This window comes from Harpegnathos saltator, unplaced genomic scaffold (genome assembly GCF_003227715.2).
Source record: "Harpegnathos saltator strain DR-91 unplaced genomic scaffold, Hsal_v8.6 scaffold779, whole genome shotgun sequence".
In the NCBI taxonomy this organism is placed as follows: Eukaryota; Metazoa; Arthropoda; class Insecta; order Hymenoptera; family Formicidae; genus Harpegnathos; species Harpegnathos saltator.
In genome coordinates, this window is record NW_020230625.1 from 1357972 (window position 1) to 1382689 (window position 24718).

Here is a 24718-nt window from a genome sequence, read left to right on the forward strand (position 1 = left end):
CGTCAGAATGATCTCAGAGAGTTTAATCTTCAATCTGTGTTATTCAGTCTTCAACAAGTCGATCAAGCTGACGTTGAGGTAAGTCGTCATACATATTACATACAATTTCATATATACGTACATAATGTGTACAATTGTAATGGTTCGTGGTTGTAATGGTTAGTGACGTATTTATTAAAAATATCAGAATTATTTATAGCAAGGAAAATGTTAGAGAGTCTTGATATGCATCCCAGTGAACACAATATTACATGTAACATACTTGTTAGTTGTAATTTCCTACTCGAGAACTGTTATACAACTGTTATATAACGCATGTGTTATGTTTGCTGAGATAATATTGATTTTTCACAAAAGGATTCGATATTACGCCATTGGCTTGTTCTATATTCGCTGTCAGTAATTTTCTAATGATATTTTTGCTACAATCGACGCATAAAATTTATTTTTAGCATTCTCGGCAATAATTCGCACACCAAATTTCTTTTTGACGAATCGGAGGAATAAAACGTAACGTACGATTTGGAGTGCAAACTACCGCACAGTGGGCCAGAATTCCAGAAAAGTGTCAAAAAATATATTTTTCGACTGTCTCCGGATTTAAACAGATATGTGTCATTAACATTATGTAATCATTGAATATCGTTAATTTTATTATGATTATAGAATTAAATAAGTATTAAATAAACATTTAATTATTAATTCATTTATTATATTTTATAATCCTTTTTATTATGTATGTATGTGTGTGTTTTATTACATAACTATATCTAATAATAATATATTTAACATTTTTTTGGCATTTGATATTAATTGCTATCAGAACTGCTATCGCTATCTAGAGTTAAGCATGTAGGAGCATAGGAGTAAAATGTTAAATATATTATTATTAGATATAGTTATGTAATAAAACACACACATACATATATAATAAAAAGGATTATAAAATATAATAAATGAATTAATAATTAAATGTTTATTTAATACTTATTTATAATATTATAAAAGATGTCAAACATGTTTTGCGGTCAAGAATTTTTGTTTAATTATCCAAAAGACAAGATGCAGGTGAATGATACAGAAAACAATGTCAAAAGAAAATTTTCAATTATGCTTGTAAGTTTGCTTCTGCACATAATGAGCGTTAGTTAGTAGTCTTCTCAAAGAAATATAATATAGTTTAAGGATAAGAATTTTACATGGCTTAAAGAGATTGTCATAATTCTTGTGCTACCAGTCGTTAGTGTGAGTCGTATTCGAAGTATTTATAAAAACCCTGTTTTCATTATATATATATATATATATACATACATATATATATATATATATATGTGTATGTGTGTATGTATCGATAATTTGTCTCAATATTCGTACTTAATATTATGACTTGTCGATAAATAATCCTAGTTTTCAAATTTAAATATTTTGATTTTTTGGGACATTGCGTGTCCACCAACATTGCAATAATTATTTTGTTCTAGCTGTCGTAAAAGCTGTCGTAATAGCAAATAAAAGCAGACGATCTTTTCTGGATATTAAAGTACGAAGCATCAGTTACAAAACCGATTAAGTCCAATCGACGAGTCACGACGAGTACGTTTTCAAAAATCGATATGTTCTGAAAGATAGTATTGATATTTTCGTGCAAGCGAACTAAATTTTGATGCGTTATTATATGGTAATAAAATTATTTTTTTATAATTTATTATATACTATTAGAAAGAGGAAGAGTCATAGAATTTCTTTATATAATAACGATTATTATTCATGTCTATTTTATAGCTTGTTTTATTCGATAAAAATATCATTTGTATCAGTTAAATATGACAATCGATGGCATTTGTAAAAGACGTCAACTTTGTGAATATCTTGCGGTCTTAATATTTGTCTGAGAGAAAAATCATTTTACATTTCATCAGTTTGACATTAATATTATCAAATAAACATGTATTTATTTAAATCCAGAAACAGTCAAAAAATGTATTTTTTGACACTTTTCTGGAATTCTGGCCCACTGTGTACCGTAATGCAATGAAACGCTCGACACTTCATTCAGCGCTCCAAACGGCTTGTTCTATGGGATCTCACGTTAGATGGTTTCTTAGCGATATTTTACTACAACAAACGTATAAAACTTACTTTTGATATTGAATTGTGCCTGAAACTTGCCTTCGATGAGCCACAATTGCGGAAAATCACGGAAAGGCTGCTTGATGCCGTTTTACCTACGCCATGATACGTTATCGAAATGAACACGGCAGTGGTTGAGTTTTTCGAAGTTGAGATGACGATCGTATAGTGCATATGTTCATTCCAATTATTCGAGATTCACAAAACCTTGTCGCTATTTGACTCTTTTTGACTTTTTTCATGTCTTAAGTGGATTTTGAAAGCATAATCAAAAAGTATTCAATATAAACTAAATAAATATAGTATATTTTGTAAAATACAAGTATATATTACACTGTGCATAGATATAATTTGTTTCGGTAGTTTTAAAGATGAACACCGGAGTGTTACTGGTGTTACTGGTAGATTGTAGGGTTCCGTTTCACGTATATGCACGAATTTATCTATAGTTTATGTCACGTATACTATAAAAAAGTGCGCATATGCGTGATACGGAACACACCCTTAGTCATGCGCACAGATCTACTGTTGTGTGTTTGTGTCTACTGCGCATCGCTGTCTCATTATTGAGTCTGTAACATATAGACATAACGTATATCTGAAGTCGTACATAACGATGGGGAGTTCTCGAATTATGTCATATATTTATGATAAATTTATTTTTACAACCAGATATCAATTGGATATGTCTTGGAGATATGTATAAAAAATTATCTTACAGATATGCAAACATCAGTCCGTTTTAGAGGTTAGAAGATGTATATATAAGAGTCACCCTAATAAGTGATTGCACTGGCAATGCTGCATTTTAAATAACTACAGCAATTAATAACGATTAGTCATCTTGTCTGGTTGTGTCTACCTAGTTGGTGAGTGTATTCACTCAGTAAATAAATAAAACTGTAGCAACTTCTTGAATATTCTTGAATATTCTTGAATATTGCTTGCAGTATTAACTAATTGTGTTATATTAAATTTGTGATCAGTATTAGTCTCATCACATGAGCAATTATATGGAAAGAATGGAACTTCAGGATGATGCCAGAGCACAATTGTGCCATAAATTTTGTTATAATATACCAGAGCGTATCTCCAAAGGTGTAGAACATTTCTTCTATTTGTAAGTTATCATTATTATAGAATAAGATAATTTAATATTACATATTTTCTTTTTGATAAAAGCATAATAGTTTTATTCTATATATAGGCTTGGATTAAAGATCGCTCAAAATCCACTAAAATGGATATTGGGATGTTCTGTGGTAATATTGATCTGTATATTGGGCTTATTCCGCTTTCGACAAGAAAAGAATCCGATAAAACTTTGGAATCCTCCAGATGCTGACTTTGTACTTGATACTGAATGGCTAATGTCACATTATGAGGAAGCTTTAAGAATTCAAACATTTATTTTAACTGGAGATAATATTTTAGATCAACAAACACTAATTAAGGTAATCATGTAGTATACTATATTGGTATGCTTTATGATTGTGATTTTAATATGTTATATACGATTAATTATAGTGGAATATTATTTATGATTATAAAATAAATTTTTGTATTTATTATATGTTGTAGCTAAATGAAATAACTAAAGAAATGATCTCTGCTCAAACACCAATTGAGAAAATTTCCTGGACTGATGTTTGTAAGAAGTAAGTGAAAAGTATAAACTTTCTATTAGAATTAGTATGTTTATGTAATAATAATATATTCAATAATAATATTTATATATGCGATAATAATAATATTTAATTTACATATCAAAAATTTCTTTTTATTGTGTGATCATAAGTAAAAACTTGATATATTTATTGAATTACCCTTTAGTTAAGGTAATTGTTATGAAAATGTTTATTTACAGAATTCCTGCCATCTCTAGATATACAAATAGGAAAAAACGACAAAGCTCTCTTTTCGAAGATAATTTCTTCGATGATGATCTCTTTTCAAATATAAATAATAAAACATTTGAACCTGCTGTTCATGTTAACACCGAATTATACTGTAGCATATTTAACAACTTTCCTATGGCTTGCCTTATATTTAGCATCTTAGATATATGGGATTTCGATAGCGCCGAAATTGTGAAAGATACAACAGATGATATTATTAAAAAGATTAATACAGTGAAAATCAGTCCCACACTAGGTCATCATATGAACTTCAGTGAGCTTCTGGGAGGTATAACTCTAGACAAGGGAGGTAGAATTGTTGCTGCAACAGCTGTGAAAACTTACATGATGGTTCATGTTAATTTCCTTAACGTGGACATGGATAAAATCGGAAACGCCGCAGGAACTGCTGATTGGGTAAAGTGAGTTCGTATCGAGGCCTGAATCATAATCATTTTTTATTATAAATTATATATTGATATATATTATATATATATATAAAATTTTGAACCTCATAAATTAAGATTTATTTTACTGTTGAATACTAAAAGGCAAAAAAGAAAAAGAAACATCAGTAACAAAAATTATTTTTCTAAAATATTTTTATACTGTGTATGTATGATTTAGGCCTTAATAATATTTTTATTAGATTTCTATGAAGAACGAATAATATAAGCTTGCAAAATTATAAATTGTAATATCAATGATTAGAATAAAATGTTTTTTATTACATATAACACACTTTCGTGCACACACACTTTCGTACACACACACACACACACACACACACACACACACACACACACCACACACACACACACACACACACACACACACACCACACACACACACACCACACACCCACACACACCACACACACCACACCACCACACACACACCACACACACACACACACCCCACACACACACACACACACACACACACACACACACACACACACACACACACACACACACACACATACACGATCTATATGTAATATATGTCTGTTATTTATAAAATTTCTTTATTGGAATATTAAAAATATCTGACCATTATAGTTGCAATATTTATGTGAACTATTTTTCGATGACTTTCATGATAATCTGTTCTTCCATAGAATTATATAGATGTTGGATAATTTTGGCGCCTCATTAGTTTTAGATTATAATATTAACTTTAGTAATAAACACACACAAAAATGTAATGAATTAATCTATAAAAAGTTCGTTCGCATGTATGCAGGCAACAGAAGACGTGCTGAAATGGGAATCAGCTTTTCTCGAAACTGCAAAAAGGATTTCAAACACACTGCAAAACGAGAAAAACGAAAATACCTCGTTGATGTTTTACTATGAGGCTGGCAGAAGCTTCGGAGACATCAGCGGGACATCTATGTTTCAAGATATAGATAAATTGATTGTGGGAATTTTGTTAATGTTTCTGTACGTTTTGACGATTTTATCGAAATCAAACTGGGTAGAGTTGCGGGTAGGTTTCAGTATAATTATTTTACAAACATTTATTGCCTTCAATTAGCAAAATTTGCCCATTTTTCCTACAGTTTTGTCTCACCGCCACTGGCCTTTTATGCGTGGGTGGTGCGTTTATACTCGCAGTGGGTGTATGCTCTCTGATCGGAATTCCTTATGGTCCAGTACACACATCTTTACCATTTTTACTTTTGGGTCTTGGAATAGACGATATTTTCGTGTTCATGGCGTCATGGAAACAGATACATACCGACGAGTCCATTTTAAGTAAGCCGTTGATTGAGAGAGTCGGGTTTGCATTAGGACATGCTGGTTCTGCTATCACCGTTACTTCATTTACTGATGTCATGGCATTTATGATTGGTGCCTCTACGGTACGTACAAAATTAATTCTAGAATATCGTAGCTTAATAATCTGCATATTTAAATAAATATAATTTCAATACAGTATCTGATTTGGGCTGAATATTAACACTAGTAGAAATAGTGTTATTATTTAAATAATGTAATCTATAATTAAATTCCACATTCATGTTTTTTTTTAGTAATATTTTTATCATTAAATAACAATTTTATTCCTGTACTTTGGTTTATATACTTTTTGCCATATTATTTCGTTTATATGTTCTGCGAAAATATTTACGATTGAGAACAGTCATTGTAATGTCTGTAATGTGTCTTTTTCTAGGTATTACCGTCGCTCCAATCTTTCTGTATCTACGCTGCAATTGGAGTGTTCGTGACATACCTGATGCAAGTTACATTTTTCATCGCCTGCTTTACATTAGACGTTAAGAGAATAGAGAAAAAGAGAAATGGAGCGTTACCGTGCATCGTGCATGAGAATTTCACACCCAAGTTACTGGACCCGAGCGATACACCATCCTGGAAATTTATAAACGCTTTATACTCGCGTGTGATATTTACTACGCCTGGAAAAGTTATTATCGTATTAATTACAATCGCAACAGCGTCTATAAGCGTCGTAGGTTCTCTTCAGTTAAAACAATGGTTCGATCCAATATGGTTGTTGCCAAAAGACTCCTATTTGACTCAATATGTAGCTGTTCATAAGCAAAAATTTCCCGATCAAGGAATCGAAGCCTTCGTCGTTATGGGAGATGATATTGACTATCCTTTTGAATTGCCTAAAATAATATCGCTAACAGAACGTTTGGAAAACGCGTCTTTCATCCAAGCAGTAGAATCCTGGCCGAACGATTTTGCGAAATTCGTGTCAACATATTTTAATACAGGTTAGTTGAATTATATTAATAGAATACTTATTAAATTTTATTTATTTAATTTGTTTATCTTGAAAGTGACAACAATATCGGATATTGAATGTATTTAAAAAATTACATTAATTCGTTTTTATTAGATTTAAGGACCGCAAACATCACATATAACGACTTTGACCATTATTTATCGAAATTTCTGGTCAGTCGAGCCGGTGGCAAATATCAGAGAAATTTCTTCTTCAACGAGACGTTCAAGTGTGGCAGAAGCATTCCTCGGATCATCGTGGCGACCATTGACTTCAAGTTTACGAACTTTGCAGGCCCTCATCAATGGATACCGGCGATGGACGACAGTAAACGTATAGTTAACGGAGCAAAAATTCGCGGATTCGTAACAGTGTGGAGCAAATTTTTCGGACCGTGGACTACCGACAAACTGATCTCCCAGGAAGTAATACGGAATGTTATGCTGGCGTTAATCTGTGTCATGGGTACTACGACTATCATCATTGCCGAGTTGCAGACTTGCTGTTGGATCCTCCTCTGTGTAGTTCTCACACTGCTCAATGTTTGTGGCTTCATGTATTTTTGGGGACTGACGATAGACTTGGTGTCATGCATCGGTGGGTACATTTCACATTTTTTCACTTTACATTAGTTCCTTCTTTGTCTTGCTATTGAGTACGAGTCAAATAGCGTAAACCGAAGAGAAAGTACCGATACCATTGCAGCCTTAGTTATAATATTTTGTTGTTATAAAATGTTGAAGAAGGTCCCTCGAATTGTGCTCTCTTAATACGAAGATGTCAATGATATTATTATTACTATTATTATTATTATTATTATTATTATTATTATTATTATTGTTATGTATCTTTATCATTGCAATGTAAACTTCCTATTGCTTAAGGATTCTTAACTGTAAAGGTATATCCGAAGAAGTTACAGAATTGCTCTCACAAAATATCCGAGAATCAAACATCATACTTACCGATGTACTCGTACTTCTACTATCTCGTGTAAAGCTGAAAAATAAGATTCCTTTATCATCGAATATTGATGCACTTATAGAGAAAACAATCGCATAATACACACGCAGGTCGTTTCCATTGTCTCTCGTGAAAGAAGTTCCTTTTTCCATTCGAATCTTCTTCAGTCGTGTGAATGTGCGTTTGGCTGACTGACTGCTACTTCAGTGGAGTATCCTTTGCAGGTCTCGAGCTGGCCATTGGTCTGAGTGTGGACTACGCTGCGCACGTGGCGCACGCCTTTTTGAATGCTAAATCGCGGCAGGACGACTGCGATTCTCGCACGACACGAGCGTTAGTCGCGGTCAGGCACATCGGCGCGGCGGTTGCGTACGGCGCCGGCTCGACGATGCTCGCCATCTCGATGTTGGCCTTCTCAACGTCCTACGTGTTCACAGGCTTCTTCAGAATATTCTTCTTGGTGATTGTGTTTGGACTTTGGCACGGGCTATTCTTCCTGCCGATTGTATTGAGCATCATTGGACCGCGAAGCTTACGTATCGTGACGCAGCCACAGCCGATGTCCGAGAAGGCTCCCATGGCCGACGACGAAAATTGAAGTGCGGAGAAACGGATAGTTCTTTCAGGCATCCTGGTTCTTTATCAATAATATTTATTTTTGGTTCAATAAACATACAAAATTATTACACTATCCGTACTATTAATCACACATTTATACAAAAATAATAATAATAATAATAGTAATACGTCGGATAATTTAAAAGCGACATTATTTATAGATCTTTATATAATATATATATATTGAGATTAAAAAAATTATATATATATTTATATATAAGAAATATAGTAAACAAGTACAAAATAATGTAGCAAGGTTGATATAGATTTATTATCAATTATCATCGATCGTCGGAAAGGAACATGACTATTATAAACATAACGTAATCATGTTTTTGTTGGAGGCGTTTAATCCTTTATGTATAATCGTAATGAATGTTTATGACGTAAAAATGAGCGGCGAGGGAGCGACCTTTGGATTGATTGGCGAGCTCCCTCCGCTGCCTCTCTCAGTCTTGCACAGTCCATAGACATTCGCTCGACCTTTCACACGCGACCCCGTCCTCTTTGTCCCTTCTTCCACTCGTTCCTTCTACCCCTCTCGGTACCGTCGGATCACGGCCGATGGAACGACGTGTGCGAGAGGGGCCGGAGTACGCGTACGGGTCGAACAAGACGCAGATAGAGAGGCGGCAGGGACGTAGTAGGACACGTATTCTTCGTACGATCGCACACGCGTAACCGGAAACATACATACATACACACACACACACACTCACTTTCTCTCTCTCTCTCTCTTTCTCTCTTTCTCTCTCTATTGGGGCACGCGTACGTTGTCCACATTCAAGCACACAACGGTAGTTAGACTGCCGGGGGGCAGCAAGCCACGCATGAATGATACGGGGCGAGATTAATTCTTATTACACATCTCCTTAGTTAAGTCGAATTTTACAAATCGGGATCGTACATTCCATAATTGATGAGGAACCATCGATACAATAATAATCATAATCATAATAATATTCACTTAGCAAAACGTGCCGATCGGTAATTGTGGCGAATGACGCGTGATGTGAGCACAGTTAGTTTGCGTTTACGACGGGATGTCGGGGCTATTCGCGGAGGATGGGGGGCGGGGGGGTTTTCGGGAGCACAGAAGGAACAGCGGGGTGATCCGATGGTACACGGTATCGGGCGGGGAAGGAGCTCGAGGACGACGATGACCGAGGGCGGTAGAGGGCGAGGAGAGTCGCACGTCTGCTCGCCGGGGGGTACTCGAGGTACACGCACTTAGGGGTACACCGTGGGAAAGACACTCAGGGCAGACAGACACCGACATAGAGACTAGGCTACCGACTATACGTAATATCTATCTAAACGTGTAATTAGCGTACGCACCGCGTACACACACACACACACACACACACATACATCCGGTACGTCCGCACTCCGCTCCGCCTTTTTGCATGCAATTCGACGGAGGGCGCGTCGGAGAAGCGCTCTCGCCGGTTTCGTATTTCCCTTTCCTCTTGTTTCCTTCTTTCTTTTCCTTTTCTCTCTCTCTCTCTCTCTTTTTTTTTATTATTACTCTTATCTCTCCCCATTTTCTCGGTTCCTTTCTCTTTATTATCGTTTTATTATAATCAGCGATCGCGTCGTAGTCGTGTCTCTCTTTTCCTCTCTTCTTTCCTTTCTTTTTTTTTTTTATAGTAAACGCTATGTAGTCTTTATTACTCAAGCTTATGCCCAAAAATCTACCAGAGGCACTTTGGGTTTATTAGTACCATTTGAAGTCGGCGTGCGCGGGGGAGGGTACCGCACGCCCCGTCCTCCTGCGCGGAACAGCGGGCGAGCGACGTGAGAGCACGTGTCTTCACGCCTCATCCTTGAGAAAGCGTTGGTTGGTTGATTAATTGGCTGTCACCCGTCGTCGTCTCGTTAGTCGTTAATCATTTCTCGCCTCTTCTTCCGTCGCGGCTTCCTCTAGACGCGATTATTACCCTGTCTGGCGATGCCTTCGCCACCCGCGTACGTCCTACCACTGTCTTTCCCGTCTTCCGGCGACCTTCCACCCCGCCCTCCCCCAATTCCTCTCTCCCTCGTGAGCCTACCAACTCCGTATTCTTCTTCCCGCTTCCTTACCTTCCTTACCGCGATCTTCCGATGTCTTTTTTTTTCTTTTTTGAGCAATAAATACTTTCTCCACGTACACACTCGTTTGCGCAACGGCGTGCCACGCATTTTCTCCGATAAGAAGTCAGAAACGCGTCAGCTGATCACGATTTCGAGCCGCTAATCATGAACGTATAAAATCAATTGTGATAAAAGAACAATAATATATAAGATATACTGCATCGTATTTCTTTATTATATTCCCGTTACTACGTAAGAGTATAGTAAAGAAGCACTAATGCCATCATACTTATATACCATCATTTGATGTTCTATCATAGTCGATTACCATGCAGGTTCGTGGGCAGTGGCTCGCAGTCGTGACTGTTCGACGCGCTCCTGCCTTCGTCGGGCGGAAAAACGCGTGCAAACCGTTGTGCAAGCGAGTGTGCAACTGCACATTGAATTGACGCACAGGACACACGCACACGCGCATACACGTCGGGCATCGTCATTCGCGCTTACCAGCCAGCCGCACGCATTGACAGAACACTGACGCCACTGTTGGATAAGGGCGAGAGAGCTGTGTGAGTATACTCGATGACGCCTGATCGCGCGAAGAACACTCGGGCTTCGAATCTGTTTAGCTTCCTATTCCCGAAAGTGCGTGAAGTCGCAGAGCTGGAATCGAGCGTGCCGCAGGAGCGAATTTTCAATATCACGCGCGGCATTATAGTGGTCGCGGTATTGCGATTTGGCGATTTGTGCGTATAGATACGAGGGGGAACGATAGAGTTTTTCGAGAAAGACGCGCAACAAATCCGTGCAGTCGTCCCGATCGGGCAACTCTTTATTTTCCGAGGCGGCGACCTTCCGGCGATATGTCAGCACCCAGACGTGAAACTCCAAAACGACACGTGTGCTGCCTTCTGGGTACTGTGTGCAATGCTTTCGGCTCTCCACACCACAAACACTCACGCACGCACGCATACATACGCACACACACTCGTTCCATTTGCTGTCACATGCACACCAATATGGCTACATCCACAGAGTTAATGTTACACTTTAATTAATGATTATCAATTCAATATCAATTCAATATCAATGTATTACAATCAGACAATACTCAACAGTGATCGTTATTCATTATATATTACAATAATTAAGAGTGACAACAACATGACGACGGAGGCGTTGAAGCATTACAAGGGGCAAGGGAAGAGGGATGAGGAAGGGGACTAGGAGGAGCGAGAGAGAGAGAGAGAGAGAGAGAGAGAGGGGGAAGGGAGGGGATTGAAAGTGTAGCATGAGATGAATCGTGAAGAAGGTAAAAAGGAAGAGCGCAGGAGCTTTGATAATGGACATGCTACAAATGGTGTATGAAGGAGACGAGAGAGAGAGAGAGAGAGAGAGAGAGAGAGAGAGAGAGAGAGAGAGAGAGAAAAATAGAAATAGCCATTGCATGGGATAAGGGAGGAGAAAGAGACTTGAAAAGAGATGGGAAGGAGAGAGATCAGTGATTATATGGAGTAGCGACGATGACATCGGTGATAGATGCACGACGATAGGGAATGAACGATTAAATGACGAAATGGAACGATGATTCGGAGACCAAGGAGGGGAAGCACGCACACTCAACACAACCGTCACATCGAGCTGGCCTCGCGCGCGGCCATAGTCCATAGATTAATTACCTATTAACTAATACACAGTCTGTCTCCGTTGCGCCGGATGACTTCCTCCTGTCTTTCTTCCTTCCTTCCTTTCTTTCTCGCGAGCGTCGTGTAGGTATACGTAATACACCATGTAAATACGCGCGTGCGTGCGGTACGGCGCGTTGCCGCGGGAGCGACGAGAATAATTAGAATAGCGCTTCGAAGCGTGAGCGAGAGTGAGACGTCGCCAACTACGTCCCGTTTTGTGTGTACACATGTGTGATAAAGGTATATGGCAAAACTCGGCGTAAATTGCCAGCCTACTGCTCGCACGCGCGCCTCTCCGTCGGATACTAGATATACGCACACGCACACAACAGGCATGCTTGCGCCGGTATAAAGTGTATATATGTACACATATACATACGACATACCATCCATATATTTATATATATATATATATTTATATATCGTTTAATTACTCACTGTTTATCCGTAATTACCGTTAATTTTTTAAAATTCGTCAGTTCGTTAATTCAAAAAATTTCAGCTAGTAGCGGTGGATGGAAATGTTTCTTCGTTAAAAATCGCCGATCGCCGAACTCCCGAGCGCCGGCAATCAACTGTTTTTTAAACACATTTACAAATATCAATCGACCGGCTTGATGATTCCCTCACTCGCGCCTTATCACTAGTGCTTCATCATTATTACATTCATCTTAAAATCACTCGCGATTTATGCAAAACGTGCAAATCATTGCGCGCAGCGAGGGGGGGAAAACGTCGCGGCCCCGCTGCTCCCTCTCTCTCTCTCTCTCTCTCTCTCTCTCTCTCTCTCTCTCTCTCTCTCTCTCTCTCTCTCTCTCTCTCTCTCTCTCTCTCTCTCTCTCTCTCTCTCTCTCTCTCTCTGCCCTTGCACTCGGCTCGGATGCCGAGGTGTGATCGTATATTTAATATCCTATTACAATTACTCATGATTTTTGATATCTTATGTACAATATGCGCGCGCGGCATGTGCTTATGATTATGGCCACACCTTACGAACCGGCGACCTCTGAGAAGACTTCCTCGACACACATATCTCTTTCCTTGTAACACTTAGTCCTTTAATTAACTTCCTAGTTAACTAGCGGCATGCACTCGCCGTGCGGGTCCTCCCAAAAGTTCACTCGCGCGATTCGCGTTAAGTTGGCGAAAAACTGGCTTGTTTGCACGGAACCTGAGACAATCGATTACAAGGTAGGCCAGTCAGTCCCCTTCGGTTCGCGCTGTCGAGAATATACCGAACCGCGATCGACCGCTCAGCAAGGTAACTCTTGACGAGCAGGCTTCGTCGGGTGCTTCATGGAATTCATGGTACATCAGGGGTTGTCCGCCGCCATTATATTGTGCACTTGCTCGAGTTTGTACGCCAGTCTCTGCTTCTGCGAGAACTCGTCCTCCTCGAGAGTGACTATCAGTTGTTCGTTGTATTTACCCGCGTACGTATATAGATCGTATAAAGCACAGTTCGTATTAAACTCCGTTGTGTGCAACTGGAAGAAAAAGAGAGATATGTAAATGAGAGAATGAAGAGAGATGAAAATGAGAGAACGTACATATATGTTAGTTGGTAATCAAAGGTCGAGGCAAAGCGCGTTTCTTAAATTTATATCATTAGGAACATAAGAAGAGAAATAAATACCCTCGATTCTTCGGCAAGCATGGCATTCATGTCTTGATCAGATATGGCTGGCATGATTTTGATATCTGAGTAGTAACGCTCTACCCACTCTTTGTACACTGGAATGTCCTTCGCGTATAACAGTTTTGAACTCGGAGAGTCCTTACCTGGGAACAACGAGAGAGAAATCTCTTTGCGTATATATTATCAACACAAATGCGCACTACGCTACTTTTTTATATATCAAAGCCAACTTCTTAATGGAGACGGGGACACGATGAAATTACCACGAGTTACTACATACCTAATCTATGGTCCGACGTTGAGCAGCTGTCCATGAACGTCTGCGCCACGACGGACAGACACGAGTCCACGATGTTGGACTTGTGTATGTCGAAAATGAAGTTCGGATTTTTTATAAGATTGACCCAAAACCTGAGCGGAAGGGAATTGCTCTTCCACGTGTGGACCACCTCAGGGTCAGATATGCCGTGTTGCAGCGCTTGGTCATCCATAAAGTCAAACATATATTTAATAGCGAGAGGAAGCGCCGAGCCGCGGTGGGCAGTGCTGAATATGGTCTCAAATAGATCGTCAACGAATTTCTGGAGTGTACCCTTCGTCGCTAATAACCTCGTCAGGTATATCTCCGAGACCATCTTGTTACCGCGGTCGCCTTCCTTTCGTGCATCAGAGTCGTGGTGCTTGACCAAATGCCAGATCTTCATACCACCGTCGTGGTTCTGATTGAGCGGCGAGGTGGCGCGAGAGAGCGGAGGACTGGCCGAGCTAAACTTACTGAGGTTTAAAGTCTCATACTTGTGCGATTTGTCTGTCTTCTCCGACAAGATCGAGAGATTATATATAGAAGATTGTTTGGAGACTAAGTTGAGCGACGCTGCGTCTGGTACCCTGTAGTGATTCAAAGTGTTCCTCTTTTTCCATTCGCCCTCCGTCTTCGTTGTCGAATCTTCGTCGTAGAGAATTAATCTACCGGATGCGCCAGTTCGCCATTCTGCAATTCATCATTCATCAGGTTTCGTCAGGTATAATGTGAGGGATGTCTCGTTTCGATTCGTGCGAAATGTATTTTCATGCGAGAGACATGATTGTCGCTTACCGAGATCGAGGTCGTCCTTTCGCGGTCTTTGGCTGTAAGGAGTTGCTCTGTAAATCGTGTCCAACGCTTTCTCCTTCACTTGAGATATCGTGTCACAATCGAGAACCTTGACCGGCACGTTTTCCGTGTTGGGATCCATCCCGCCAACGAATACGGTTTGTTGCGATATTGAGACGTAGACCGTCTGAAATTTCAACAGAAGTATTATATATCACGAAACATCAAATCGCGCGTTCATTGAATAATAAGCTGGTTGCTTGCTCTCACCATGGGCTTAAAGTCAATGGATTGCCTGATCAATTTCTCCTCCGATAAAGAGTAGCGTGCTTCAGATGTAATGGCATCTACAGGACCCTTATCAACTTGCTGTTTTACCGCGCGAAACAGCACGTACAACGGTTCACCAGCACACTCTCGCATGAATTTGTACAAGAGAAAGGTGAACCAAGCAGACAGCATCTTCTCAGCGACACTTTCGGTTCTGGTAAAAAGGATTCGTATTATTGTCGGGTGAAAATATTGCGAAAATTGAAATATTTCGGGCGAATATTGAAGAGTACCCCGAGATCATCGAGAAAGACATCGTTATGCGCCTTACTTACCGCCTAAGGAACAACTTAGGATGACTCTTGCCCTCGGTACATTTCTCGATGAGATCCGCTAGAAGAGTCTTCAGAATGTCCGTGCAATACTCCATTTTGCTCTGAAGCGTAACCATAATGAGACTGGCGACGTTAACGCGGTCTCTCATGGAGAAATAACGATTGCTTTCGAGTGTGCGTACAAACAGCAATAAGAAGGTCTTGTTCATTATTAGCTGCCCGAATAGACGTAGCCCTTTCTCTTTTCGCACCAATTCCGGCCTATCCCACTGCAGCACCGGGCTGTTGTCGTCACTGGGGAATAATATCATCATTGCATACGTGCGATAATCAAGGAACGGTATGCCACCACTGGTCAGATCGCCCGTGAGATCTGTCATTTCCGTTTGCAGTTCGGCGAAGGCTTCCTTGCACTCAGCGGCGACCCGCAGCTCCAGAATGTCCATCTGCTCCTGCATGTTCTTCAGCACTCTATTGCTCTCGGTGGACTTTCTACGGTAGGCGATGAGGAATGCTATGAATACGAAGATCAATATCACAATGGTGGCGATCACACCGATGAGCGCGGGCTTCGACAACGGCCCATTGAGTCCAGCTGGTAACGCGTAGCTGAGTTTGCCGATGTTGTAACGAAGAGTACCGCCCACTATCAGTATCACCTCCGGTAGTTCCTGCTTGTTCGGCAGGCCCTGAGAGTCGAGTGCTGGCGGCTGTGTCAAAGGTGGCCGACAAGTGAGCTGCTGCCGCGACAAGGACGTGACATTGCAAAAGGCATTGCCTATCTGCACGACTACATCGGACTCTTGGCAGGCTCGGTCGAGATGCTGACCGTTGATCGTCAGGTAGTCGCTCTTGTAGTACTTGATCTCCTCGTCGAACACCTCGTAGATCGGGTTCGGATAGAGGAGGAAATGATTGAAGCCGTGCTGCGAGAGATTCTGCACGCCGGTGACGTTGTCCATGCGAAAGCCGTACTCCAGAGAGAGCGGCCGCTCGGCGTCGAGTATCACGTGATCGGGCACTTCGATCGTCGGCGACTTGCATACCATGCTCTCTTGACTGTGCACCTCGCACTGCGACACGAACATCTTCTCGTCGAAGTAGACGTACATCTGCGGGCTCTGTATGTAGCCGAGATTCTTGCCCGTCACCGAGATCTTTATTCCGCCAGCCGGAATCCCCTTCGGCACCTTCATCTGTCCGGCCACGCCGCTCTCCACGCTTTCGATCGTGGGATCGTCCACATACTCGAAGAAGCCATCGTAAAGGCGCTTGCCGCCATCGAAAGACATCTTCAGCATGCCGCTTCGCTTCCGATCGCTCGGACTGGTCATGCACAAAGCCTCGTTAGGCTCAGCACTTATGATGGAGCAGGGCAGGTCGTCGATGTCCGCATGAATGGTGCTGCCGGCGTTCATGTAGTTGCCGGTGATCTTGATGGTGGTGCCTCCGCTCAGGGGACCGTACTTGGGCGATATCGAGATGATCTGCGGATCCACAAACTCAAAGTTGTAGTCGGACTCTCCGCGGAAATCCTCGATCTTGACGATTACGGGACCATTCCTGCCTTCCTGTGTGCCGGGCCCGTCGACTCGGCACACGATCTGCTTCGTTCGTATGTAGAGCTCCTCGTAGGGTAGACATCGCATCCCGGCCACGGTGACGCCTCCAGCTATATCCTGTCATGTGCAATGAGCAACGATTAGCATCTTCCAGTCCAGCCGAATACTATACCCAACTGATGTACTGATATCCAACTGTATATTCATCGATGAAGGAAGTTTGATATCACAAATCGCAATGCGAAGCAACGCGAAATAGATATGAACGCAGATTCGCAAGTCATCAGTATTTTCACAATTTAGGATAATTTTTTTGTGCACGTGCAAATAACGTGGTTGACATCGACGTTGCGTTGTGTATGGCAAACGGAAAGTCTCCCTTACCTTGAAAGTCTTGCCGAGGTTGATACCCCGTATTGTGACGTTCGTGTTGCCCTCCCAAGGACCCATTGTCGGCTCGAACGTGTGTATCTCCGGATTTGGACAAGTGGAATTGCTGTTTAGCCACATGCCCACACCGCGGTCACACTGATCCCTCACTTCGCATCTGTCCGAGGTCTGGCACCAGCCGCAGCCGTACTTCGTCGGCAGGGCCAGACACATACCGCAGTTGTCCGCCATGTCGCGGCATCTGTATATCACCAGGTGTATGTTGTCCGGATTATCCAAGGGCTTGGAGCCGCCCCAGATCACGGCGAAGGGCACCGTGATATTCGGCGCGCGAGAAGTGTAGGAGAACTCGGTGTCGTCGCAATAGATCGTGTCGGCCAAGAGGCGCGCGTTCACGCTCGTCACGCGACCCTCGATGTTGAATTGGCACACGAAGCGCGTTTGTATGATGAATTGCTGAAAATGCCGCATTTTTATCGTAGAGAAAAGAGATACAGCCTCGCGCGCGCGCGCGCGCGCGCGAGGACTGCGCGCTGAGCGAACGATTTCTTTCGTCGAAACATTCGACTCCAGACCGTGTGTTTAATTTTGTGAATGCTCTGTGAGAGATCTTGTCGCTCATTAGAATTTGAACGTCATTTTTTCTTTTTTATCGAAATAACATTGCAGATAATCGTATACGTTAACGTCTTGAAAAGGGTATAGGCAAGAAGAATGAAGCGTTTGGTAATTAATCCTATCCTAATAATGACATATGACATACCCCAATGATATGCACTTTGACCCGTATCGCCTTTTTAATGCCGGAAGACACGAGGATCTCTTGAGAATCGGTGGCGTTTATAGTAGGACAAAAACCTGGCCCACTTCTGTAGCTTGGTCCCATTCTCTGTAAAGCGCAAGTTCGTCAGAGGGGCAAGCTGATACTTTTACCTTATAGCTACCGCTGCGCTACTACCGGAATGCTGCTTGAGATTCCAGAAAACTTCACTATTGTTCTTTTCATTTTGGTCTTATTTGTCACGTTTACTAATGTTATTGTTATCCGATGTTGATTCACTTGCTCGTTTCAAACGTCATCACCACGTTGAAGAACCACATGAGAAGATTCAGGGCGTGGAATTTTCATCTCAAATTAATTGATAATCGCGCGATAATGTTCACGGATCGGATCCAAAGTTTTAAACTTCAAAACGAATCAAATTGGAGTCGAAAATGGATTTGGTTGATACGTATTAACGTGTAATTTAACAACCGGATTGCGATTCTGCCTCGGAACTAGACGCTCGGAGTCTGCGGCGTGTGTAAACCGCTTATCTGTGAAAACGTTAAGTCCAGTTTTGAAACATTATTCAGCGAAACGCGGCTGAAAGCGTGGATACGATATTAGCACGGGATTTTCTCTCTCGGCTGTTCATGAAATAAACGGGATCGTCAAGTGTTTGTAAACTCCGGAGGATCACCGGTTATTAATCGTAGTAGAATCGAGACGCGATTTTGAGGGAACGACATACGACGAGAGCGTGAAGAAAAAAAAAAAAAAAAAAAAAAAAAAGAACCAGGCAATCAATTCCCATCCCCCCGGATAATCTATCTACTTGTAACGCATTCGATTAATTCACGCTGAACTCACGCTGACTCCCGTAACGAGGATATCGTTCCGACAGTTCTCCGCCGTGTCGTGCGTGCATCGATGGCCATCCACGCACCAGTCGCACGGGAAGCTCGATGACACGCACTGTGTGCACGAGCTGTACGTGTTGCAGTCAAAGAAGGTGAAGTTCGTCGCCACTAGGTCAGGTCCATTGGTCATCCTGACGGACAATTTCGCCGTGAAGTGATGCCGGCCCGGCGGTATCGACGGCAACAGGTCGGTTCTCGGAGTGGTGCAGTTGACGCCGTAAGACTTCCTCGAAGCGTTCGTGATCAGGGTCTTGTCGAGGGCGGAGAAGGCGCATAGGAACTGGCCCGACAGGGTTGGCAGGTTCTCGATCACGAGCTCGAGGGTCCTGGCGGTGGTGCGCTGCAGTTGGTCCGGGGTGACGGTGGTGATCGTCGTGCATCGGCCGCTCTTGTAGGAGATCCAATAGAGCGGATCCTTGGCAGCGTCCTGACAGTCGCTGCGCAGGTTGCATTTATTCTCCAACGAGCACCAACCGCAGTACGGGTCTTTCGCGCCCAGGCAGTCCCAGCAGGTCTTGTAGACTGAGCACTCTTGCACCTTGACCTTCGAGACCTTCTTTTCCGTCAGCACGTAGAGATGCATCAGTTGCGAATCGAACAGTAGATCCGGGTTCACCGGGGAGCCAGGGTCGATCTCGAGATCGCCGTATTCCAACGCCAACGTCGAACTCTCCACGACCACCTGAAAGAAGAAGAGGCGTTTTTTTCGCTTGTAGGAAGATCGATTGGCGCGATGAACAAACGAGCTAGTTCCCACAAGCTCGTTGCGATGAGAGGGATAAACGGAGTTATGATGTGCTCCCCCTGTGCTTCACCCACGCAAGATAATCTATCATTGAATATACATATATTGCTAAAAGCTTGAGAATCGTCAATACTTTCGACATTTTGTCGAAAGTTTCATCAACGACGCAGGCTCGTCGCGATTCGTCCGAGCGAGGGGGATGGAAAAAAATCAGGAATCGACGGTAATCGGCGGATTTGCGCAGAATTAGAGGGACACACACACACACACACACACACACACAGTCGTTGATGTAGATTGCAGTTAGCAAGCTCGTATAATATATTTATCGTAATGCCGGAGTGCTCATATTAATGAAACGTGGATGACACGAGCGGGATGAAAAATTAAATATTCACGACGGAATTATGAACAACTGCTAGCGGCACAACCATTGCCGGGTAATGCTTACTTCCGTTTTAGTATTTATTGGTTATTAATTATCGATATTAGTTCTGACGTTCATTGCGTATTCTGTTTCCCCGATCGCGAGAGGGAATATTTCCAAAAATTATTTGATACGCGGTGTCGTGCCCCCCAGCCATCCCCTTCCCACCGCGCATTGCACAGTCCTCGCGACTCGCGGGATATATCAGCGATTTTAATAGTAACGACGTATAATAATTCGGCACGGGGCAACATCCGACAGCGGCGTGAATTTTGCAACGACCCGCTATTTTACTCCCGTATTACGAAAGTTACATGAATATTTATCCCGTCGCGTGCGCTCTCGCTCGCGCGGATTCGTCCTCCGCAAATTTCCCAAGTGGTTACACCGTGGACTGTCGCAGGCGAGTTTTTTTGCAACTTCAATGTCGGCTGCTACTGGTCGCCGGTGTCTACGTTTAAAATTGCACTCGCCGAAAGTAACAGCGTAGCTGCAATTTGTACGCTATTATTTCGACGTAAAACTCACGACACGACGCGACGCGCGGACGCGGGGACATGACGACGTGGACGCGACGCGGCCTCGCGACTTTCTCGTTGCGACGACGACGACGACGACGACGACGACGACGACGTGGCACTATCATCTACCAGGTGCACTCGCAGCATTCATTTTCTCTCAGACCTCATTGCGCGCGTCTCATTCGCGGTCGCGGTTAAGGGGTCGCAAATTAAATCCCAGCCCGAGACCCGGGGCTTTCAATCGGCAGCGAAACAATGACGACGGGCGCGGGTGGCACAGGTCCTTCTCCTCCCCCGACCAGACTAGAACAGAATCGTTCGCAGGCCTAATAAAAAGGTCATACTCGCGAGTAGTAATAACAGTAATCATCTGAGCGCGGCACGACACGGATCGCGGTGACGTTTAGCTCCGGTATTACCGAGGTTGGTTATTCGAGAACGAGCGACATTCGCTGTGCTCGCCGGTAGTTATTATCGTCCCGGGGAATTCTCTCATAACGATTGTCACGACCCCGTCGACGGCGACGTAACGATCGCGTTATTATTCTTAGCTCCACGAGTCCCCAATCACCGATTTAATTAATCGAAAGAGGGGGAGAAAGATCCTCTTTTGATAATTAATAAAGGTACCGGAGGTCCACGGACCTGTTCGATTGATATTTCAATTAATTCTGCGAATCACCGAGAGAGTTTAGCTTTTAGAATTCCTTCGCTTACATTTCCTCCGAATATCACACACGGAGCGGCTTCCTTCTCAATTTCGGACTTCTCTCTCATCCGCTTGCGAATTAGCCACTTGATGAACTCGCCGATTTCGGATTATCGCAGTTATCGATTCCACATCGACCGAGTTCGTTAATCACTACAATGAATACATAGAATATACGTAATGCCAAATAGAAAACGACATCGCTGAAAACGTGCCATTCTGTCGAGGCAGAGAGATGGAATAGTTAAGCATTTGCGTGTAATTTACAACAAATTGAATTGAGAGAGTGAAACGGAGTTGGCGATAAGCGCATGTAGCAGGCAGTCGCTATTCCGATTTAATTAACAAATATTAATTAAGTCGCGTCGCGACGCATCGTGCCTGAATATAAACGGCGCGAATCGAGCCGACCGACGTGCAATTTGCTGCAATTTGGGAAACATCTGTTCGTCTATTCCACAATGCTCATTAGAACGATAATTGATGTTCCCTCATGAAGACAGAATTATTATTATTTTCGTCGTATCGTCTCAATCGTTGCATCCGCCACAAATCGGTGTATCGTGTGTTTCGAAAATTACATTCGACCGAAAGTATCAGGGAATATCAGGAAGATGGTCAATTGCTCTTGGATTTCGCTGTGCGGCATTGATCGAAAGTCCCGCCGCGATTGCGTGTGTGACAAGCCCAACTCCTTAATTAAAAAAACCCTTGCATCGACGATGCGGTCTTACGAGATGCAAAGTGAGAAGAAAAGGGAAATAGAGAGCAAAGTTCGAGGAAGAATCCTAGAGGAGGGATCCTAGGCAAAGGCCAAGGGCTGTCCACTTGGTACCGACCAACATTCGACCCTTGGCCGAGTAATGAGTCGTTACCTAAGACAGGCAATCACGGCAAGCGTGCGGCAAAGTATGTTACAATCTCGCCGTCCGTAGGTATACGGGCGGGGAAATAATAACAATAATTACGACGCTACCGAGTGTGTCGGTGTGCTGGTGTTGGTTAATTCTAAGGTTCGCCCGTAGCCGCGGCTTGCGGCGGGCTTTTTAGCGTGGTTTCGCGTCGATGCGGTAACGCGAGTGCGCGATGCATGTTCGCGCATCATTCGGCCTCGGTAAATCCCCGACGTCGACGCACAAAGAGACTTTAATAAACGCGCGCGGATAAAGGCAAGATCGGCGAGGTTGAGGATGAGCACAGGTAGGTAGGTGGGTAGGTTAAGAAAGGGAGAGGGGGAGAGGGGGGGGAGAGAGAGAGAGAGAGAGAGAGAGAGAGGAAAAGATAAAGAAAGAAAGAAAGAAAGAAAGAGGCAGAAGGGTTGGGGAAGGACGGAGGAGCAGATAGAAATTATTTCTTAATGGAAGAAGGAGCACCGGAGAGACGGTATACCGGAGAACGGACGGAACAGGGGTTAGCCGAGTAATGATGAAGAAGGAGACAAGGTGAAGGCGCGAGGGTCTCGCAAGAAAGTCTCCCCGCGTAGACGAGCGCAAGCATAACGGACGAGGATGCGACGTAAAAAGGACGGCGCCGATAAAATAAAAGTCCGATAAAGTTTCGAGGGCGGAATGGTGGGGTCGGAGGAAGAAAAGGACGTTATCGGCTGGACGAAAACGCGGAAGAAAACTCGATGAAAATAGAACGCATCGATCGCGGTGGTTCGACCGGCCCGGCCGGCGCGAACGAGCAATCGTTATCTCGAAATTCAAACCTCCGTCTGGGACTCGAGTGCAATTTAGATCACGAAGTAGACATCAAGTAGTAATTATCCAAATTCCGTAGAAATAACGCTATTAATCCAGCACACCCGCATGCAAGTTCGCGGACGAGGGCCAACCCCGCCGGGACACCCCCGCCGCGCAAGGTCGAGATATTAGCACGAAATAGCGGACATTACTCGATCGAGGTATTACTTAATTAACGTTCTGCTTCCCGTGTATGAGTAATGTACAGCTAAAGTGAGCTTCCATTGAAACGAGCAATCATGCATGCGCGCGCGTTCTTGTTGTTCTTCGGTCGTTCCGCGTGATACATCGAGGCAAAACCCCGGCGAGACCAGAATTTTTCTTTCTTTCTTTTTTCTTTTTTTAGGAAGGACGGAGCGAGCGCAGGTGTGAGAGAATGCGGAAGAAAAATAGCGTGTATAAAGGAGAGAATAAAGAACAACGATGAGGGAACAAGAAGGAGATCGAACGCGGTGCGAAGGATGAGCTATCGTCCCGTCGCTGTTGGCGTCTCGGCCTGCGTCGGCCGATGACATTTAAACACGAAGGAAATAACAATCGCGATGCTACCGAGGCTGCGAGAGAGAGAGAGAGAGAGAGGGAGAGAGGGAGAGAGAGGGAGAGAGGGAGAGAGAGGGAGAGAGGGAGAGAGAGAGAGAGAGGGAGGGAGAGAAAGAGAAACAAGTAGGCGGACGTCTTAATTATCGGTTTGCTCAGTCGTTGCCACTTTTTCAAGCGCGCGCGCGCGCGAACGATTGCGTGCGCCGCGTCTGCCCGCGTGCGTATATTGCGTGGGCAACGACGAAGTGCGCCGTCGATCGGCGATAAAAAAGCGAATCGAACGTCGACATTCCTGAATCGGTTCCGGAGCCGAGCCAAGCGTGTTTGCGCGTCCCACGTAAGACGCTCGCACATTAATGCGACGATGCGAAATCCGTCCCCAAGCTCGCCGCCGCAGCGGCCACGTGAGCGGGATTAATGAGGCGCGTCTCTCTTCGTTTCTGCTCGAGCGGAGCGCGAGCAGCGGCAGCAACAGCCCATCGCCGCGGTCACGACGGTCAATCGGAATAATCGATCATTAATTATGGGTATCGCGCGAGCTTTCGCGGACAGCGCCGCTGTTTATTCGTACACGCTTGATTAATAGCTTCTTACGTCAGCCTGCGACAGCGTGAGAGCGATCGTCGTTTGTGCGGCCGCTGCGGGCGGCGCGGCGGTTCTCTCCCGCCCGTTTGATTACGTGCAATCGAGGTGTTAAAAATTGGAACACGTGAGACGTAATTTTCAGCAGAGGCCAACTCCGAACGCGATGCGAGAAAAATACGTCAGCTCCGCGGCGGAGCAATCAGCAAAAATTCCTCTTCGTCCCAAGTTTGGAGCCTTAGCTGAATCTCAGCTCTCTTCGCAAGTTCTTTCAAGAGCTGCGAGCTTACAGAAAGTTCAGCCGCTCCCTCTCTTGTTTCACTTTTACCTAACTCCGGGCTGTTAAGGCG

At 43.4% G+C, this 24718-nt stretch overlaps 2 protein-coding genes across 4 annotated transcripts in view; one reads left to right on the forward strand and one right to left on the reverse strand.

Annotated features, from left to right (window-relative positions):
* Positions 1-60: 60 nt before the first annotated feature.
* LOC105182770 (NPC1-like intracellular cholesterol transporter 1) lies at positions 61-8544 on the forward strand. Of its 3 annotated transcripts, none has more exons than XM_011140454.3 (11): positions 61-78; positions 2852-2999; positions 3117-3250; positions 3338-3584; positions 3712-3788; positions 3998-4445; positions 5274-5519; positions 5593-5895; positions 6210-6777; positions 6903-7385; positions 7976-8349. In XM_011140454.3, exons 3-11 carry the CDS (start codon positions 3132-3134, stop codon positions 8347-8349), a joined length of 2865 nt encoding a protein of 954 aa, XP_011138756.1. In that variant the 5' UTR covers positions 61-78; positions 2852-2999; positions 3117-3131. The 3 variants fall into 3 exon arrangements, with proteins under 3 accessions (XP_011138756.1, XP_025162225.1, XP_025162226.1); XM_025306441.1 differs by lacking the exon at positions 61-78 and having other exon boundaries at positions 2612-2999; positions 3338-3392; positions 3469-3584; positions 7976-8544; XM_025306440.1 differs by lacking the exon at positions 61-78 and having other exon boundaries at positions 2609-2999; positions 7976-8544.
* A 1397-nt stretch (positions 8545-9941) lies between these two features.
* PlexA (plexin A) overlaps positions 9942-24718 on the reverse strand; it is a 207175-nt gene continuing 192398 nt past the window's right edge. Inside the window, exons 3-11 of the mRNA XM_011140455.3 lie at positions 19050-19781; positions 18180-18305; positions 17411-17872; positions 15465-17143; positions 15130-15343; positions 14863-15046; positions 14047-14757; positions 13764-13909; positions 9942-13614 (exon numbers count right to left, since the gene is read on the reverse strand). Coding sequence (XP_011138757.2) covers positions 13441-13614; positions 13764-13909; positions 14047-14757; positions 14863-15046; positions 15130-15343; positions 15465-17143; positions 17411-17872; positions 18180-18305; positions 19050-19781 — 4428 coding nt within the window. The 3' untranslated portion in view covers positions 9942-13440. The remainder of the gene's footprint in view (positions 13615-13763; positions 13910-14046; positions 14758-14862; positions 15047-15129; positions 15344-15464; positions 17144-17410; positions 17873-18179; positions 18306-19049; positions 19782-24718) is intronic.

What these genes read in the sequence shown, in the direction of transcription:
- LOC105182770 (XM_011140454.3), top strand. Translation starts at nt 3,132, where the DNA reads ATGAGCAATTATATGGAAAGAATGGAACTTCAGGATGATGCCAGAGCA. An exon ending in CAAACTGGGTAGAGTTGCGG is followed by an intron (nt 5,520 to 5,592) that starts GTAGGTTTCAGT and finishes TTTTTCCTACAG; the next exon opens with TTTTGTCTCACCGCCACTGG. An exon ending in TTATGATTGGTGCCTCTACG is followed by an intron (nt 5,896 to 6,209) that starts GTACGTACAAAA and finishes GTCTTTTTCTAG; the next exon opens with GTATTACCGTCGCTCCAATC.